The sequence below is a fragment of the Protomyctophum bolini genome (genome assembly GCF_963924005.1).
Source record: "Protomyctophum bolini genome assembly, chromosome: 7".
NCBI classification, from domain to species: domain Eukaryota; kingdom Metazoa; phylum Chordata; class Actinopteri; order Myctophiformes; family Myctophidae; genus Protomyctophum; species Protomyctophum bolini.
The window spans coordinates 31363267-31384945 of record NC_137868.1 but is presented as its reverse complement, the minus strand read 5'-3'; the positions used below and the strand labels follow the sequence as shown (position 1 = coordinate 31384945).

The 21679-nt window shown below is 41.1% G+C and overlaps 1 protein-coding gene across 1 annotated transcript in view; it reads left to right on the top strand.

Moving 5' to 3' along the window:
- The window catches only part of LOC308318953 (CUB and sushi domain-containing protein 3-like), a gene marked incomplete at its 5' end in the record, with an annotated part of 301597 nt that overhangs the window by 36437 nt on the left and 243481 nt on the right, over positions 1-21679 (top strand). Inside the window, 2 exons of the mRNA XM_080768691.1 lie at positions 2450-2562; positions 14172-14366. Of these exons, the coding sequence (XP_080624817.1) occupies positions 2450-2562; positions 14172-14366 (308 nt within the window). The remainder of the gene's footprint in view (positions 1-2449; positions 2563-14171; positions 14367-21679) is intronic.

Below are 21679 nucleotides of genomic sequence, written 5' to 3'. Positions count from 1 at the left end.
GTATAAGAAGGGGGTGTGTCTGATACTCTGATTAAATGAATATCAATACTGAATCAAGCCATTTAAAAACTGTCTGGGTTCTCACAAAAGCCTGAGTAGACGATGAAATTACCCAATTTTCTTGTAAGTAAAATATCCATTTAGTTTATCAGGTTTCATAAAATGCTTGAATCATTTGATTGTGGAAATGCATTTTCAGATAGCAGTCTGCCCTCTTTCTCGGCTTTCTATTCTCTGACTTTTCTGTGTCCTGCTGCTGCATGCCCTACAATTAACTTAGCCTTTACAGTTTAGTGGACAAAATTCATTCTATGGTGTCCAATCGAAGCCCTATGCGGCCCACTTTGTATACTGCAGCCATCGCATCACAGTGCTGTTTGGCATCATAGTGTGCAATCTTGGTGGGTCACATCGACCTCCTCTCTCTGCGTGGCTGCCACTGACTCTTCTGTTCTTTTCGGTTCTGCTTGGCCAATAATTAGTTCCCTGTGGATCCCCCGCACCCTCCAACTTGAGGTATGGAGGGCAGTTCTAAAGACAACACAGCGTGACATCAAACTATAATTCATTGAAAATGTATAAGTCCCACGTGGAGACAGCCCTTTGTAGCCCCCTATCCCTTTGCCTGTTAGAACAGTGCTGGGAGATAGGCTGCATTGTTAAAGAAAACGAGATGGTCTTGCTGTTCGCTGTTGCAAGCAACCACAAAAGAGAAAGACAAGAGATGGAGGGCTAAAGGTGAAAAGGCATGGGAACAAAATTATATATAGGGAAATGAGTAGCAGTGCTTGGATTCACTAGATGTGCTCCTTATCTAAAGACTGCTCCAAGATTCTGATGATAAATCTAGACTTCCTGAATGAGTAAGTCTACAACAGTTGACTCTCGGGAATTTATCAATACAAACATATTTGTGTGCACTGCCGGTGTGAAATACCCCAAACACTGTCAAAGTTCTAAAGTCTTTTTTCCATATAAAATGTGTCCAAAAATACATCTAGGAATTTACTTCTGGTTGTATCTTGGCATACTGTGCAGTACCTGCAACAGAGAATAATTATTTACTGCTTGGGGCAGCACAGTTCACTGTGCTGTAATTGGAAACTCTATTGAAGTTGTAAATACAGCACCCTCTTGCTTTGCTGTCACAGAGAGAGTTTCTTTATTTTACATGAGGCGTGCTATAGACATCATTCACGTGGCTTATTGTCAAGCAGAGATGTAGTCGCAACAAGACAAACGAGGACAAAACAGGCAATAGAAAACAAGAAGGCAATTGAGAACATGACATTTTATCCCATGTGCAAGTTTTGCTATCCCTAACTGTTACAGTTCCCGGTTTGTGGGTCTCGAAAGGTCGATAGAACATCGGCAACCGCAGCTGAAGAATGGTCCGCAACACATCTTGTTTACGACGTCGTGAAAGCAAATGGATTTGTTTGGATCCGCACCTAATTTGAAAGGGAGCAATGAAGCAGTCTGTTACAATGCAGCTGCCAAACATCAACAACCCTCCAACAATAGGAAAGGTGCTGACGTGGATGTTGATTGTAGAGTATTGAGTATGTTATTGGTGGACAAATTGCATCACAATTCTTAGAGCAATTCTCGGATTTAATGCAGTGCTGCCTGCGGTGTACCAATTAAACACTTGTACGATTCCATTTCACTGTAGGCCTAGGTTACATTACATTATTGTCTTTTTCGTATATATTTCTGCAGCCGTTTAACAATGCTCAACTACAGAAAATGGCTGCTCTTATGATCAGCAGTCGAGCGTATAGACATGTACAGTATAGTGTTCCCAAACACTGGGTCCGGATGCATTTATGGGTTATTTTTTGTTTTGAATTATTATCATTTCAAAACATTTTCAAAAGACGTTCCCAAAAAAGCAATATTTGAAAGAAGAAATCCTATAAATTAGAAAACTAATATTTAGCAGTGAAATTACCCGGTCTCACAACGTGGCCCGAAGCAACGTGTTTTGAGCTTCTAGATCTGCTATTTTAACTAGTTTGGGTCCCGGGGAGACGTCGAATTTCTCGTAAAACGTTTAGGAACCACTGCTGTATATTGTATGCTGTATATTTTTTGTCTCCCCTGTGCATAATGGGGTTTTTTTTTGCCAAAAGGGCGCTGTTTTTCCTTTTTTTCCAATGGGTTCCCAGATTGATAGCATCTATAAACTTTGAATACATCGCCTTGATTGTAACAGTAAATATTGATTGCTTGGGGTGCAAGGAGCGAGGACAACCCAAGAGATGTACTCTTACTCTGTTGAAAAGTGCAAGTGTTTTATTAAATTTAATTTGTCTTTGCAATACAGTAATTCACTGTATTGCAGCTAAGTGTTTGTCCAGCCTGTGAGATTATGATGGGAAAAGAGGGGTGTGGGTGGGGGGCTGTTAAAACACATATTCATGACCTTCATTTTTTTCCTTGACAGGTTAACTGGATTTACAATTCCACCGCCTGTTACCAGTTCTGGCCCGATCTTTTCACTGAGGCTTACCAGTGACTTTGCAGTAAGCGCTCATGGATTTAAGATAGCATATGAAGGTAAGGAAAACATACTCATCTTTTCTGTGTTACCCTATGTGTTCTTTTGTCCTTTTAATCACACAGTGAATGGAATGTGCAATTCAATCTGGTGAGATAGTTCCAGATAGTACATGAACTCTCTTGATTCAGTAGACAGATCCACCAGCTGTGAAAATATGTACAATCCGTCTATTCTTCAGAGAGGAAGGTGTTAATCACACCTACCCCTTATGATTTCCTGCAAGACTTCCACAGTTGATTTATGAAAACATTAGGTGCCTCAATTAAGCAAATTAATCTCATATTTTCCAAATCAACATTACCTTTTCTGCAACTCCAGGGGTACATTTGACATCTCGGCAGATGGTGAAGGGAATTACTTGAACTAATGGATGAGTGGAGGTATCTGTGTTGAAGTAGAGCTGTGTGCAGCAGGGAGTTATCTAAATGATCTATACTTATGTGATGTCTCTCTCTCTCTCTCTCCTCTCTCTCTCTCTCTCTCTCTCTGGCTGCCAATCTGTCCTCCCTTTTTGCTTTTTGAGTGGCGCATGCTGCTCCAACATTTGACCATGTTTGTCTATATCAGCACGAGTGTCTGTATATCCACAGACATCTATCACAACCCATTGACCTGCAGCTGAATTGCGGTCGCATTCGGGTCAACACACGCAGGCACGCACGCATGCACGCACGCACGCAGCTAAATTGCGGTCACATTCGGGTCAACGCACGCACACACACACACACACACACACACACACACACACACACACACACACACACAATCCACTCATCTCATCATCATCATCATCTCTGTTTATATCTCCCTCTCCTCGCCCTCAGTGGTCCTTTCTGTCACTCTACTTTCTTACTCCATCCTCTATCTAAGACCCTAAACCAACTCCTCCTCCTCCAACACCTCCTCTTCTTCATTCTCTCACTCTATCTCACATCCAGTTCATTCACCTCTACCCCCTCCTTTGACACCATACCCTATCTCTAAGGTCTTATGAGTCTCCCCTATCCATCTGCCCATCTGCTCTCTCTCTCTCTCTCTCTCTCTCTCGCTCGCACGCAAGCAGTACAGTACTCCCTCCCTCTGTCTCTGCAGGGTGTCTACTATTGGTATCTTGTTCCTCTGGCTCTCATCTTTCGCCGGCGTAATGTTCAGTGGAATTTCATGCTGATTTGGATGTTAATCACATTCTTACTCGCATGAGGTCTATACATATCTCTAGTTACTCACTACTGAAGGCTAGTAATGAGGAGGATATAAGAGGAGACTTATGGGAATATATACATTTTTATGTATATCAGCTAAATCCATGCAGGTGTGAGTCTCTGGGAAAGCTTTATTGTACTCAAGGAAGGGGAGGGTATGAATTGTTAAACAGGTGCCTAGTACTACTAGGGTGTATGCTTATAGTATAGAAATAAAATAATGCTCCATTATTTTGTTAGCTATGCCTTATTCAATGTAGCATACCATTCTGTAGATGGCATCATTCTAAAACCATTATTAAGATGACCATTTCAGTGGTTGACCCATAAAATTGACACATGTAGTACACCAGAACTAGTGTACCTGTATGCCTGCATGTAGAAGACCATATTAACACATTTATATCACCCCACATCTGACTTGCTTGTTATGTTTGCATACCTTGCTATAGCATCCTCATGAATATGTAGTTAGTGCTCACGCTTGTGACTCTAGATGTGTGACGCTTGTAGCGGCTTGGAGATGATTGAATCACGACTGCAGCTAAGTGGATTTGAATCTGCATGCATATGAAGGAGACAGAGAAGGACACGGCCGGATGGAATCTCATTTCCAGCTGGCCTGTCAATCTTTCATCAAGCACGAGGGATTGCAAACCACTTTGGACTTGCTTTAGGTTTTGCCTCCCAACTATTACCTCTCTTCCTGTCCATAGTAGGCTATCTTTCTCCTGTCAGTATGATGCTATAAAACCTTGACCTGTTCTCTGCGTGAACGGGTCAAACTGCATTGTCTTCTTAGTAGACTAGTAGGAATAGTGATTTTGTGTGTTTCTAAGAGATAATAGGGGAAAATAGCCTTGAAACTTTACAGGGGACACTGCCTGAGATATGATAATTATGCTTTCAGCTACAGGGAATTCTATCTGGTTGCCCTTCATTGAAGAATGTGTACCTTGCAATAGAAACATTGTAAACCCTGTCTAAACCTGCTTGCATCCATTATCTTATCATTGAATATTTACAATGATCCATAAACCCTGTTCTTCCCTCACTTGTCTTCCTGAATACTTTGCCATGTTCTCCCCTGCAGTTTAGCCACTCGGTTGAAAGATTTGTGTCTGCATCTTGCCGATATATGTGTGATTGTATTTTTTTACTTTTTTGCCTTGTGATCCAATATAAGTCGATGGTCTTTTCCCCACGTATGATGAGCCAGCCAGTCGGCTGAGCAGCCAAACAGCCTCTAAGCTAAAACGTCTGGGTTTCCGAGGCTACCTCTAAGCCAGCTAGGCAGGCATTTTAACCAGTTATGCCACATGGATCCAGTGGGACAGCATGCAGCTTACTGTATGTGTGCACAAACACTAGTGACACTCTCTCAAACTTCCATCTTCTTCAAAGAGCTACAGTCATTAGGGAGCATTGTAGCTCAGCCTCAGAGACATCTCCCACCCGATTAGCCTGCCCTGGGATCCCTCTGCTTTGTAGTTTGCAGAGTCTACAGAGAATCAGTGAATATGGAAACGGTATTATGCTAGTTACGCCGTTGATTCTGTCCATTCGTTTGCCAGACGCACACACAAACGGGCAAAAACACAATCTCCGCCTCACAGCCTTCAGTTCTGGCTAAGATAATTAGGAAATGTATGTATTTCTCGTGTGAAATCCAAATGGGGAAAAAAAACAAGTCATCAAAAGATAAGTGCATCATTGAATTCTAATGGCCATTACATACTGGTGTTTTTTAGGGAAGGCACTTTATTTTCCCCTAAAGGATACAGCCACTGTTACAAAATACTGCATAAATGCTTTATTTAGAGAAATAAAGAACCTTAAGCACTTCTGGAAGTAGGAGGATTAGCGACTGCTGTGTTTTCGCAAATGTTTTTAAATAAAATGATTTACTGTATTTATGTTTCGACTACAGTAGCTGTGACTTATTGACTAGTAGCTGCAGATATCTCTAGTATTCTCTTTCTGATACAGGTAGTGTAGCGCCCCCCTTACCCCTTATCCCTTGCCATTTTTTACTATTTTGAAAAATAGTTGGAAAAATGTTCAACTAGCCGATCTACATCGACACGTTGTGAGCATGTACATAGATCGGCTATTTGAACTACTTTAAAGGTTTTTCAAAATAGTAAAAAATGGCTAATACGTTTTGGGATAAGGGGTAAGGGGCAAGATATATCTGTAAAGCTACATGGATTGTAGCTTTATCTCTCTCCTCCCTGGAATCATGTGAATTGTTTGTTGCTGTGTGGTTTAGTATGAACTGTTGGTTCAACTTTAGTTTATTGAGAGTTAAAGATGTTACAAAAGGTTAAGAGCCACCACCCACCATGAATTAACATTGTTTGCTTCTCCCTGCTATTAAGTTTGTTTTGCTAGTGTCGTGAAGTTTAGCATCAGCCCCCTTGGTACTAGGCAGCAGTTTTCTCAAGGTTGAGTTATATCAACAATTTACTCAAGGTCCAGCAGACAGGCATACAGCTCTGGGCTAATGCTGTATATAAAATCCTTGATTTCTTTAGAGGATTCTTTAGACTCATAAAAGTTGAAAACCCAATTCATTGTTCGTTCAGAGGCTCTTATTCAGAGGCCCCCACTCCCCTATATAGAAGAGTAACTAGCTGTAGTGAGCAGGTTTATGAGTATACAGATGGCTGTATCTGAAGGAACAGCTTCAGAATATTTGCAATATGTACTTTGAATTAATTCAAAGGTCTTCCTCTGACTCATTAGGTATGGCTTTCCATACACCAAAGGGCATTGAATCAGTGCTGGTATAATTACAGCTGGGATGCATCCATTACTTTTTAATTAGTGACCTGGGGTGAGTTTCTCAAAACGTTGGGTTGCCAAAGCTGCTCTTTGTTTCCTTGCAGCTCCCTCATGCATAGCCAGAAGTCATTGATGATTATAACATGAATGTCTGATAATTCCTCTTTCTATGTGATGAAATGACATTGCTGAAAGGCAACGCTGAAATTCTAGGTTGGGATTTTTAAAGGAAAAGACAAACATAAAAGAACTGTGAACAACCATCAAAATTCAGACATAGATGGTTCAATCATTTTTGTATGTAGGCCTACATGGGTAAATCTTAGTAGTTGTCAATCCTGAAAGACTAATCTCAGTTATTGAGTATCTATATAACGAGTTCTCATTATATAGATAAATGTATTGGCATGTATTGGGCAAAATAGTGAAAATACAGTGCCCATAATTGCCCGTTAACTTCTTTTTAACCTCTTTTCACGCAGCAGGTCTACAAGCTCACAATGTATTGCGATCCCGGTCAATTAACCATATAGGGTTTACGTGGTTAAATAGATCCAGCATGCTTTCCCTTTATTATTCTCCAATCACAATCAACATCTTTTCAAGGTAGACAAATATTGTAATCTGATTTTAATGGCTTGTGGTGAAAGGTTTTATTCTTTTCAAAAGGTTTTTTTCAGTCACAGAGACTTAATGGCCTCTGATTAAACGTGACGTTCGACCATGACCATCTGATGATCTGTCTGGTGGAGATTTTCTTGATGCGCATGTTTTCATCTCGGCAGTGCAGTGTGCTGCTGAATACTAAGTAAGGGTTCTCCTCAACATTGTAAAGGGGCCACGGTGTCTGGGTTTGTAGATATTTAGATAGTCTTTGATATGGTAAATTAAGTCACATCTCGCTGAACTCCACCAATTCGGTTTCACAAACAAATGTATGTGAATTACAGAGGCCCCCAGATAATTCCCAACTGCGAGATGTTTGTTTTATGTTGCCAGAGAGCATGCTGTGCCAACGCTTCCTGGGGGTGCATGGACAGGGAATCTGACTACACAAGTCAGTTAATATATTATTAAAATAAAAACATCATGAATATAGGATTGCATATATACGGTGATCTGAGGTACTGTTGCACTGCCTGTTCTTCTTGTCCTCCTTTGTTCCTCCCTCCATCTTCTGTCATTATTTAATATTGCCTGTAAATACTGTATAAACAGTCACCGGTTGATGACAGGGGATTAATATTGCATTTGCCTGGAATAAGGCATATGGATCGGATCCGTATAAGCATATGGAGGATCTGTATATGAGCATCTGCACTGTAAAGTGGATTAGTAATTGAATTAGTAAATGATTCCTGGAAATGAACATTTGAAAAAAATGACCTCACAGCTGTGTCGGTCAACAAAATCAACTTTGATCAGATTCAACTCTTAAATGTGTTAGTCTATGTGCACTGCACACACAGGCTAGCCGCCAGTCTCTCGCACGCACGCACGCACGCACGCACACAGTCATGGATTTGTCCAAGAACATTTTGTACTTTTTGTCCTTACCTGGTCCATTTAATTTAGCTGATGCCCAGATGGCAAAATAATAATTACACTTGACTGCATGATCAGTATCAAGCTGGTGGACAGAAGTTTTATATTCCTGTTCAGTTTGAGACTAATTAGATTGTATTGATAGTCAGCTGCCAAACTCAACTCTCCAGGCCTCATTATCTTGATGAAAAAATCTAGAATTTCTTTAAAACATTACACAACATAAAGAACATAATATTGAGAACATTTAAGAAATTAGCTGTTGTGTTGACAAGACACCAATCTGACTACACATGCATGGTATTTTAGTGCTGAAATTCATATTCACACAATACAGGTCTTTAATCCTTAATTAAGGACCTTAATCATCTCAGGCAGATACACTTAAGCCCCATTTACACTGGTAGCCAAATCCAGTCTGAATCAGATCTGTGCCACATCCAGATTGGAATCTGATTTGTTTAAAGGTTTCATGAAATTAATTTTCATTAATTTTTCTTTTATGTTTTATGTACACCCATACAACATGAACTTTGAACATTCAGTGGATTCGGTTCAGTTATTTTTGGTTCTTCTTAGTCCATGAGCCATAGCTCCAAAATTGGAATGTTAATTGTGAATTGATTGGGAAAAACTATACAGTACCTACAGTACATTAAATTGTTTATAGGATAAAACATATTTTCCTATATAATGCCTAATTTGTATCTATCTATCTATCTATCTATCTATCTATCTATCTATCTATCTATCTATCTATCTTGTGACTGATGTAATTAGTTATTACATTAATTATACTAATTACTGTGAACCTCCCTGTCCCCTCCAACTGTATTGATTGATTGATTATTTTATTAGACAATAACAAATGCAAAACAGTACATGGTACAGTCAAAGCACATTTATCCAAAAGGATAGCACCGAAAAAAGACCTTGCTGTCTTGTTTCCATTCGGGACCCATGCATTCATTCACAACACAATGATGAGATACCTCAAAAACATGAAAACTATTTACAGGTGTAAGTACCAAAAAGTCTAAATCCAAATAAATCAGGGGGGTATAGGGAGTTTGACCTTTTGACCCACTGACATTGATAGGTGATTTTTCAGACCGGTTTTAAAGGAAGCTAGTGATTGGTTTGTTTTGAGAGGGGGGGCAGGGCATTCCACACCTGAGTGGCAGTGCTGTGGAAAGTGAATTTACCCATATTTGTTCTATATGTGGGTGGCACCAGATCATTATTTATACTCCCTCTAGTGTTGTGGCTGTGAGAGTTGCTCACCTTTGTGAGGTAATCGGTCTTAAAGTAAATGGGGACTGAGGGCACAGAGGGCAGGGCTGAATTTACAATTTTGAAAGTCAGCCCCATTTTCAACTGCTTGACTCTGACTTCTACCCGGAGCCATCCTATGCCATCAAAATGTGTTGCATAAAGGTGGGTCATGGGCTCTAGGCCTAGGAGGAGTCGGAATAGTTTGTTCTGGGAGGTTTGAAGCTTAATTTTTTGTGACCTTGAGATGTTCGAGAACCAGGAGGTACAGGCGTAGTCAAATATTGGCTGAATAAGATAAGCTAATGTCCCGAGAGCCCTCTTGTTTACAAAGGACGAGATTCTCCCCAAGAATCTTGTCCTTTGATTTACTTTTTTGATCGCCCTTGTTGCCATGCCTTCACCTGTCAGCTTGTTGTACAGGATACAGCCCAGATATGTAATCTCTACTTTACTAGCAATTATAATGTTGTCAATTCTGAGTCCTGACACTGAAATCATTTACTCTACTAAGGGAGTGGTTAGACCCAAAGAGAATAGATTCTGTTTTACCAAGATGTAATGAGAGTTTGTTATCAGTAAGCCAAAGTAGCTCTCACGGTTTCTGAGAGAAAAATACTTTAATGTGAGTTTTTGCATTTTCCCATATAAGTCTATAGGACATTTTAATTCACTAATAAATTAAATAACAGCGTTCAATTTGTTAAATTGAAAAAAGGTTAAAACCTCCATAATATAATGGTCAATGCATGTGTGAAAATTCAGAGCGATTGGTGCAGCCAGTGAGGAGCAGCGACATTGTTTCAGACATTCATTCATTCAGACAGACAGACAGACAGACAGACAGACAGACAGACAGACATTCCGTAATTATATGTTATATACTTGACTGACCCAGTGGCCAATTTGAGTCTCCTCACACCGAATGGTTAAGAAACTATTGGAAGACCAAAAACACTAGCGGGGGTTCTGGTGTTGCGTTACATTGAAAATCGGTGAATACGGTTTTGACGGAAGCAACAGCTGTAGCTTGAAATAGTCTTGCACAGGGCACTGCAGGCTGAGGGCCGTGGCGTTTAAGTCCCACTAAATTGTTAATCTGGGCCTGGTCTTGGGCAGTTGGCTGTTGGCGCAATAGACCAATTATTTGTTTACAGACATTGGGACTGGGCGCACGCGGGTGACTGTTTCATGTAATCAATTCCCAACCTGTTGTTTTGGGGAGCGCTGGTTTCAGTTAATTCAACCTCCTCTTGTGTGTTGGCTAGTGAGGTGCACCCTAGGAGACATTTATACTTCAAAGCCCAACAGTATTGCACACAGAGAACAGCTGATATACAAGCTCACATCGCATTGCAGATGCGACTGTTGTGAGCGTAGAGGTCTGCGTGTGCGACACCATCGCGGGACGAAGACATAAATTATACTTGTTGGGCTGCAGGTGCGCGTGCAGCCGTGCACAAATAGGCTCTGTTACCGTGTTGCTATCCTTTTTCGACACTTGTACTTTTCTATTTGGATTCATCGCTGTACTTTACTTTGTACTTTGTCTACTTTATCTCTTTGACTTATTCTCATTTTTGTATTATCTTCAATTAAACCTTTTTGATTAGACCTAACTGTTTTTGCCTCTATTGGAAATATTGAGAATCCTCGATAATTCAAGTCTCCATGGGGTAATTGATAGAAAGAAATGAAGTCCTTTTGGGGTGAACTATCCCTTTAAGCTGAGAAAAATAATTATGTGAACATTGAACAAAAACAATAGGCTTCCTAGAGCTTCACTGCCTAAACCCCTATAAACTATAGAATATTATCTCGAAATGCCTTTAAGCACTCATGTATATTTAAATCAGTGAGAGATCAGATTTGCCTGGGGAACTGAACCCATAACTCCTGGCCTTCCTGGCATCACATTAATCAGAATAACAAATGAAGCAGCTAAAATATATTTTAATAATCAACATATAAGAATGTAAAATACGTTTTGATAGCGTTTTTAACATGCTTGTTAACACTCACCTTTCCCCTCAATTGTGTTTGTACACATTGGCTATGTAGAGCTGTATACACAATTGATTTTTGCTTAAATAAACTTGACTTTTACTGTCAAAGGTCAGCTAATAGGCCTATTTCCATATCTTGCCACAAAATGTATGTACAAGCAAGGTTTTTTAACAGAAATTGGCTCCTGAACTGTCAGTATCGTATTACCCATAATAGACGGTGCCAGTCGCTGTCATAAGAACGGGAGGTGCGCTCATGAACAATATATATATATATATATATATATATATATATATATATATATATATATATATATATATATATATATTCTTTTATCAAGATAATTCAGTAAAAAACTGCTCGTATAGCACAAGTTAATGTGTTGCATCTTTCTTGATATGTTAAGAGCTTGTGGCCCGGCGAATGCGCTGGGCAGGGTGGACAATTGTCTAGGGCGCCAACCACTGGGGGGCGCCAACCAGACGGATGGATGGTTTGTCCGTCGATCTGTCTATCTGTTGTGTTTACGTTTACGGTGACAGTTGACGCGGCCTCTCTCTCATGCTGTTAAGTTACAACTTACACCTATTTCCTTTTAATAACCTGGGTAAAATGTGCAGCATTAGGACTTGGGAGGCAAAGGACCAGGTAAGGTAAGGCACTTATTATTGTGAAGGGGCAGCTGCAGGTGCTGTTAATGCTACGTACGTGTCGAGACTTGGAGTAATGCCTGCCGCGTGGATTTAAGCTGTCCAAACTATTTTGTTAAAGTTAAATATGCCACAGACACTTTCCTGAACTGTGCAGCTGATACACAGATACAGCATTGTCATATTTAAAAGCGCTGTGTAGCTTCTCTCAGCTCAAAGCTTGTATAAACAGAATATGAATAAGAAGATAAATGAACAGCGATCTCCCACCGACGTCAGGTGGTCATTTATCTTCGGCCGTACAGACTCCATTTGACGCTTTTCACCTCCTTTATGAGACATTACACCAAGCTGTCTGTTGCTACTGTAATATAGAATGTGTAAAGGCACAACAATTAAGTTTTTGTTAGTTCACATCTTTCAGCCAGTCTGAAAGTGCTGGCTTTGAAGTCTAATAATACACACTGACACACTGCACATAATGCTTGCAGGCCAGGTAACAAATAAATTCATATTAAGATCATATTACGGACCCTCGCCCCCCCCACACAAACACACACAGCCTGGCTTGTAGATCAGCTATTTTACAGGTGTGCTTTGAAATTTTGGACTAGAGGTCCAAGGTGTGTGTGAGTCCTCCTGTTTCTGCCCATCGTCTGTGAACTCTTGTGGTTAACAATGTCACATTGCCACATCCTGTTACTACTACTACTACTACTACCTTAAGGGCGAGAAGCGACCACAGGTGGCAGGGGAAACAACAGACTTTAAAAATTGGTCAGTGTAAATCTGGCAATGTACACATACACATGCAGAGACTATAGGGCTGTCTTTGACTCAGGATGTAGCAAGTGGAAGTGGGGTGGGGGGTTGTCAACATAAATAAATGACGATAAAGTTTGCGCGCAGTTGAGCATAATTGAGAATCATGGAGCAGAAAGAACAGAGACGAGAATAATGAGACACTCTACCAAACTGATCAGAGGTTCAGGTGTGTGTGTGTGTGTGGGTGTGGGTGTGGGTGTGTGTGTGTGTGTGTGTGTGTGTGTGTGTGTGTGTGTGTGTGGGGGGGGGGGGGTGATCAATTGAGTTGGTGTGTGTGTGTCTGTGTAAGCAAGAGAGTAACAGAAAGCGTTAACAGAAAGTGCGAGACAGCTTCCTACTGGTTTTCATAGTAACTGCGACTTGCAGTCGCAACTACTAGCAACTTTATTCATTGTAATTCATCCTGTCAAAACATCCAGTGCATATCCCTGAGTGTTTTTCTGATTTGCTCAGTATTTGAGAGGTACTGTAAGGTGTTTGAACGAAATAAATATGCAATACACATCTTCTCATGTGAAGCATGTCTTCACTGAAGGTCATAAGCTACATTAAAATGATTTATGAGGTGTATATAAGATTTATATACCTCAACAGCACATACAGTAGGGATAATCATGATGAATTATTTTAAAGAAACAAACTAAATCATTACAGTCTCCATCTGCCTTTCCTCATCTTTTCCTGTGAAAATATAAATAAAGAACATTGTCAGCCCTCATCCATTGTTCCTCGGTGTGTTGACTAATCAATCTGTTGTTGGCTGACCACTGGCATAGAGGAAACATGTTTTTTCTTCTCACTTTTACCAAAGTTATGCTGTTTATTTTCATTTTTCGGGATCTGTAGTCCCATAGCCTGGACGGACATCCATGCTTTATAGGTTGCTGGTTGTTTTGGTTGTCAGGGTTACTGTGGTATAGGTAGGGATGTTTGATTTGGTCTAGAACTCTAGAATTGTCGACGGGTGTTTACAATAGTCAATTGTGCTCACCTCTTTTTTGTAGCATTCTGGGTCTGGGCATGCACACACATACCTTTACACACACCAGGACTGACAATCCAGTGCAGTGTCTGTGGATGTTTGTCTTTCTTAGTCAAGTGTACCAGAAAAAGTGTATACTCAAAACGTTTTATAGACAAATAGTTCCCATGGACAGGTCAGTGTAGACAAAGGTGGACATCTGGACAGTCGATGCATACAATATTCTACTGTACCTCTGTTCCAGAGGTGAAGTCATAACATAAGAGTATACTAATGGTGGGCTTGCATTATAACAAGAATCTGTATTCTAACTGCTATACTCTTCTCCTTTTCAGAGTTGCGAAGCAGCTCGTGTGGAAATCCTGGTATTCCACCCAAAGGTATTCTGAATGGAACACAGTTCAACGTAGGGGACAAGATCCGCTACCGATGTGTCACCGGGTATGTCCTGGACGGACACTCCCTTCTTACTTGCGTCACCAACTCAGCTGGCGTGTCTGTGTGGGACTTCCCTGTCCCCATTTGCAGAGGTGAGGAAGTTTTTTCTCTCTCACAGGCTCTATATAACAGTATGAGATAATGTTTTATAAATGTAGGGCCGCAAATGGCAATTATTTTCCAACTGATTATTCTATCGATGACTTTCGATTAAAGGATCCAGCTACTTTCCTGCCCCTCCCCAGATCTGCAGAGGTCAGGATGTTTTTTCCAGTTATAAATACTTCTTGATACCATCGACCTGTACAAGACCAGTTTTCTGCACTCTTCCCGCACAGAATCAAGCAGGAGGTTCAATACTTTTACACGTGTCAGCATTTATAATGCTTAAGGAATGATGTAAAACTTGGCACCTCAGCTACAGTGGTATGCCGACCAATGATGCATCACGCCTGAACCCTTCTGACGAAAAGGGCTTAGAAAGCTGTAGAGTCTGCAGTTTAGAAAAATCCTGGACATAGTATACTACATCGGACCATATTGACCACTTTCCGGGGTTACAGTCCACATTATTGGAAAACATCAGATAGTGTCAAACGAAGGTAGAACATCCAGGCGTCAACATATTTTCTACATTTTCCAAATATGAGTTATTATTGAACCTCAAAATGTGCTGCACACTGTGTTCAAACCTAATCTGGTATGAAATATACGAGTCATGAGCCCTTGTAGTGAGTAGGTGATGTTTCCTGGCAAGCATTTATGTACAACCCTCCAGAGCCCACAAAATAATTAGATTTTATATTGTTGCTGTCAGGCAGAAACCTTTTCATAAATGAACGCTCTATTGTATACTGTGCTGAATGAGTGTAAAGAAAAAGTAGACAAACTACAAGCTCACAGAACGTCGCGATGTGATGCGTTGTGAGCTTATATAGGCCTATAGATCAACTATTTAAACATTTTCATCTATAATGACATGCCCAAATTAGGGACGCCAGGTTGAAAGTGATGAAGTCTGTCTATGGGTTTTAGAAATATTTTACCAATCAAACGGATAAACCTATTAAAGAGCTCATGATTACATTGGATCCATTGAAACACAAGTTATTTTCCCCCACTATTTCCTGAAAAGTAACCGTTTTGGACATACAAGGTTTCCACCCGACAGCAACCGCATGATGAATGACTGATTGGCTGACTGGCTCTCCTTCTGTGACCTGATGTTTTTTTTTCCTCCTGCACTCTGTGTTGATAGGATCTGACATGGCAGTCATGTGAATAATCCACTCTTAACGTTTAAATTTATAGCAATAGATATTTCCCATGTGAGATTTCCATCAGTGAGCTTTTGTGACAAAAGCCGCCAAGCATTATATCCTTGATGTGTGTGGAGGTGTAGGACATTGCACGTCTTTGACTCAAACTAACCTGAACATGCTGTGTGATTGCCATTTGTTCGTTTGACTGGTGTTGCTTTATCGGGGTTAGTAGATTTACGTTGGATGGATAGAGAGTGAGGTGTTTTAAAAGACAGTTTCTAATCTCTTACTACATATTGGAGAAATGGGCTGAGTTTAGTCAGAAGTTTTTATAGACGAATCCGCCAAGCGGCAAATCATAACTGTGGCGTCAATAAGCGGCACCGCTTGAATATTTGAATTCGTCTATCGAGAAGAGCTAAAAGACATTCCTATATCTAGGCTACTCCTTTTTCCTCCACTGGAGATTTTTCTTATAGTGTCTTGAGCATTACTTTGAGGTTGTGCCCTCAGTCTCGCAATGTTGATGTTACAATAGGCACGCCCCAAAAAATCATTGCTATACGACATTGAAAGTTTCATTGATCATACATTGTCAGTCTTTGATTTTGTTATGGCTGTACTTTATACTGCTGAATTCGCTGTATAGCAAACTGCTTTTGGGTTGCTGCTTTATGCAGGTTAGCATAACACATGCAAAATATAGTTATGTAGGCTACTGTAAGTATTATTTAGTTTCGTTTATTTAGTTTTGTACAGCATTTAGTACGGATGTTTATTTTTTATGTTGTGGACTCCAGTAAGAGTAAGTGGTGCCATGTTTCATTTTTATGTTGGGGACTCCAGTAAGAGTAAGTGCTCGCATGTGTGGCAGCTAATGGGGATCTTGATAAGCAATAAACAATAAATAATGTCCAAGTGCTTTGCTCAGCACGTCGACAGTGACTGAGACTTAATGAGCAGCCCTCCACTCAGATATGCACACTGTAACATCAGGCACCGTTGAATCATACAGTATGTTATTTCTCAAGTGAAGTTAAGCAGGTTAATCTGTATTTTGATCTTGATCTTTCAGCCTCTTTGCAGAGGCAAACGCAACCAAATAGAGTAATACTGTAATCATGCACGCACGCACACGCACGCACGCACACGCACGCACACGCACACACCCTTTCAGTAGTAAAAGTCAGAATGTTCATGCCAACGCCACAGAATATTGTGGGGTAGAATTGTTCAGAAATCGTTTTCAGCATTTGATGAATGGTCTGCGACAGAAAGCTGCCGGTGGAAGATTCTGTTCCGTCTCAGTGTGAGCCTCTGTTGCTGCAAGCTAGAAGACAGCCCTCCTTTTCAGTTCCAGGCCCTACTTGAGCCACACTCTCCCCTCTGGATGATCGGGCCAGACTCCTCTATGTGGGCAGATGGTCCTTTGATCTATTTTCCTCAGAGAACCTGCCCATTCTCTTGGTGGCTGAATGTTTCCAGCACCATACACGATACCAAACCTTTCTCAAATCTCCCATCACCCCCTACCTTCTCCCTATACACTTCTGCCCCTCATCTATCCCTCCCCCGCTCCTGGTTTCCTATCTCTGTCCCTTTCACCTGCTAGTGCCACCACTTCTCCATTGCATGTAGCCCCAGTACAGCTCAATATGACTGTACTACTTGACTAGTTTCATTTTCCACTGCAGATAGGACCACCTCATATAGCTGGTCATCAAAGTGACATCCATCTGCATAGGACAGACAGTGCTAAACAATGCTAATGCTGGCATTATTGTCTTAAAAATGTCACAACAAAATGTATCAGCCTAGTGCTGCAGCATTTTCGTGATTTCCTGGTAAGGGGGGGGGGGGGGGGGGGGGCAGCTATTTGGTGGATCGTTGCCATTGAAAGATTGAAAGGTTTGAGAACCACTGACCGTACCTAATTAGTGCAACCACATTGGCTGACCTGCAGTGAATCCTGGTGGGAAATTGGAATGGCGATGAGCACGAGGAGGTGCTGTGACTGTGAGGCTGTTCTGTGGTTCTTATCAGTACTGTGGCTGTGCATGGTTCTTATACCCACTGCTGTGGCTGTGCATGGTTCTTATACCCACTGCTGTGGCTGTGCATGGCTTTTATACCAACTACTGTGGCTGAGACAGTGTGTATGGTTATACTCACTGCTGTGGCTGAGACAGTGTGTATGGTTCTTATACCCACTGCTGTGGCTGAGACAGTGTGCATGGTTCTTATACCCACTGCTGTGGCTGAGACAGTGTGTATGGTTCTTATACCCACTGCTGTGGCTGAGACAGTGTGTATGGTTCTTATACCCACTGCTGTGGCTGAGAAAGTGTGTATGGTTCTTATACCCACTGCTGTGGCTGTGCATGGTTCTTATACCAACTACTGTGGCTGAGACAGTGTGTATCGTTCCACTACGCAGTGCTTTGGCTGTGTATGGTTCTTACAACCACTCCTGGCCCTTCTTACCGTTTTGTATAATGAATAAAGAATCACATTTGTCCTGTTTATTCCTGGGGAGGCTTGCCCATTCCACAGAGAAAATGGGAGGGAGAGATGGATGACAATGGATGACAATAAAGAATGAAAGATTGACAGAGTGAAATAAACAGAGCAGAGGGGAGGTAGACTGAGAATGAATGGGTATTCTAATCATGAACAGTTACTGTCCGTCCCCGGAGCCTATTTAAATTCCAGATTGTCGGTGGACATTCATTAAGCCAGGCAGCCAGCAGTGGTAACATGAGAATATGGCATATTGATACACTGTCATTCCTGCTTCTGGTCTTATCCAGCAGCACCATACAATTAGCTCTGTTCTTCCTTTACACCAGCACTTCCATGTCTGCTAACATGACTGGACTATATACAGTGTTATTTCTGACTGCTCTGCCTTTCTGTCTAGTGAGAACGAGAAGTCCCTGTCAACATGAGCAGTGGGGAAAATGTTATTATGCTACTACTTGCTTTGTGGCTGACAAGCTTGTGCAAATATATCCTCCCAATTAAAATGAGAGTTAATTGGAAACGTGTGCCCATCCTTGAGCTAGGCAGCATTTCTGTGCATAATACAGTAATAGGGAGTCATTTTTTTGTTAAAACATTTGATAAAAACTAAAACAGAACTAAAAACATGATGAACATGAAGCACTTATAGTGTTATAATATTGTCTATTATGATGTGATTAACACAGGTTTGTCATAATTATCTCCATCAGGCCGAAGTCATCGGGAGAGATTATGTTTTGCACCCGGTTAGTCCGTCCCTGTGTCCGTCTGTCCGTCCGTCCGCCCGCCCCCCATTTTCCCCATTGGACCTGTTATAGAGCCACCAGGAGGCCGGTTTTTATGAAACACATTTTTTGACCCCTGCAAAGCTTTCGCTGAGGGCTCACGGTGCTTTCCTGGCGCACTCCCCGTCTCTATAAATAAGTTGCATTATTATTAGGATTCATACAAAGGAAAAACCTGAGGTAGCATAGAAAATGTTACATGGGTTCCTTCCTGTCTATCCTGAGGGGTGAATATTTCCTCAGCTGAGAGACAAGTGTGGTACAGTATATCTGATCAAAGTCAAGGGAAGAGCGGCTTAATCCCTCCTCAAGTAGCATTAGATTGCTGATGCTGAGGATGTAAATGAGCTCCACTAAAGCAGTTCTAATCCTCACCACTGTCTTCTCTTTTTATTTTCTCCTGTGCCATCATTTTATGAAGAAAATGATCCTTCCTCTTTAAATCCATAGGCCATAGCGTGCTCTAATGATTCGCTAAGAAATGCATTCCCTGGCATTCAGTGCCTCCTTTATGCCGCTAAACCTTGTTGGCAGGTCATACCTCAAATATTGTAATGTGTCCCAATAGAGCGCAAGATAGCAGTTTACCGCAGGCATACAGTATGAAAGCTATCATGCATTATACAGTTGCAGCCATTTGAGCCATTGCATGCCCAAGCTGTGATGTATTTTCCTGTACCTGAGACTGTGCTGATTGATAATTCATCCTTCATGGAAGCAGCTCTCAACAAAGTGTGTCCAAAGACTTGTTTCTATCTACTTCATTGTCTTCCATATTTTAAATTGGCTGCTGCTTTTGAGAAATGAATGAGTTATAAGTGTTTTATTATCGGCAACCATGGTTCAAGATGATGGTTCATAAATGAGAGAATAGAAGCTTTTCTCATTTGTTCTGCATTTTGGTCAAAACCAGCCACTCCTGCACACTTTAGATGTCAATCTTAGCCAATCAGGATGGAATATACAAAATCTAACAGATCTGCCTGATCACATAGTCTATAGACTATAGAGACTATAGAGATCATGTGTACCGATGTGCGTGAAATTTGGATACATTCCTGGTGGCTCTATAAAAGGCAGACGTGAAAAATGCAGAGCATAGTTTTTCCTTGGCCTCTAGGGATTATGCATACAAAGTTTGACACAGATCAGTGCAGTTGTAGGTAAAAACACAAATTGGCCTGTTATAGCACCACCATGAGGCTGATTTCAAAAATTTCAAGTGGCATGTCTTCCTCTGCCTGTAGTAGCAGTGTGCGTGCAAAATTCCACGGCAATCGCACGATGTGTGCATGATTTGAGGCATTTAGCCTCGAATCAAAACAGAGCACTCCAATCAAAACAGAGCATTCACTGCGGGCAAGCTATCAGTGCAGGAGATTAGCTGTTCACAGACAGACAGACGGACAGATGGACACACAGACACAGACGGACAGACAGGGTGCAAAACATAGTCTCTCCCCATGCCTTTGGCCTGGTGGAAACAAACCACTTTAAAAATGACCAAAAGAGAAGATCAACGGGCCGTTATGTTACATGTCGTAAGCTTGTAGATGGACTGATTTCACTATTTTGGATCTTGAGCTGAAAGGTTTGGGAACCTCTGTGTTTTTGTGTAATCCGTGAAAAATTCTGCAACACAACAATGCTTTGTGTTTAATGTAAAATGTACTTTTAGACACTGGAATTTTGCTCAGAAAACCAACCAAATTGTTTCCTTGTTTGTGTAAGCCTGCACTTAATACATTTCATATCAAAGGGGGCCTATTATGCTTTTCCTTATGGACTGTCATAAATTGCAAGCAGAAAAGCTTGCCCGGCATTGCCAAGGTTATTGCGCTGCTGCTGCTGATGACGTGTCACTTTGTGACTCGTCAATCAGTGTTCTCAATCAATCAGTGTGGTTTTGGTGCCCAGCTGGCTGGGTTATTGCGTTGGTGAAATAGGCTCTCCCCCTCCCTCCTCCCTACTTATTCTTCCCTCCCTCCATTCCTCCCTATCCCGCAATCCTTCCGTCTCTTTCAGGACTTTGGGGGATTTGATGTTTTTTTTGTTGCATTGTACAGTATGCCTGCCAGAAAGTCCTATTTTTGTTGAGAAACAAAAGTTACATTTGTTTGCTTTTCACCAGACATCATCGGATATAGATTCTTTTTTCACGCTACAACAGACACATACCCCACCGTATTTGTTATTGTTTGTTCTCGTCGCTCGGCTAGGCTGCTGCTAAAAGACAGGACTGTGAGGACTCAGGAGTGCAAGCTGAAAGTATCATTCTATCACTCACGCTTTAACAATCACGCTAGAAGCAATCCAGCTAACTGTACATTTTCTGACAGGGAACAATGGGGGGTACTTGGCTTCTGGAAAACAAGCCAGAAAAGTCAGAAAAAGGTGCAGTTTAGGGAGGAGGACCTTGAAGAAAAGGGAGTTGATGGCTTGTTTCAGAAAGAAGCTGAAAGGGGTGTCTACAAAAACAGCCTGTATAATTAAATATCCAGGTTTTTGTTTGGTTTTATAACTGTGAATCATGAAATCTACTATAGTGGAGAACAGAAATACAAATAGCTGGAAATGAGCATAATAGGCCCACTTTAAATTATATGTTATAAATAACACAGTTCTGCACCAATGTTGTAGTTTGTGTAGGTGTTGTTGCTGTGCTTCTGGCACCATCTTCCTTGTTTGGCCCAGGACCAACTTTTCTACCATGTTTTGTGCAAACAAATCCGTGCTGAACTGCTAAAGATATTCTGATAACGGATGCACAAAGAGATCAGGCAAAATAATATGTTCTTCGTGGTGGTAATAGACGGATAACTATTTAATAGCTCT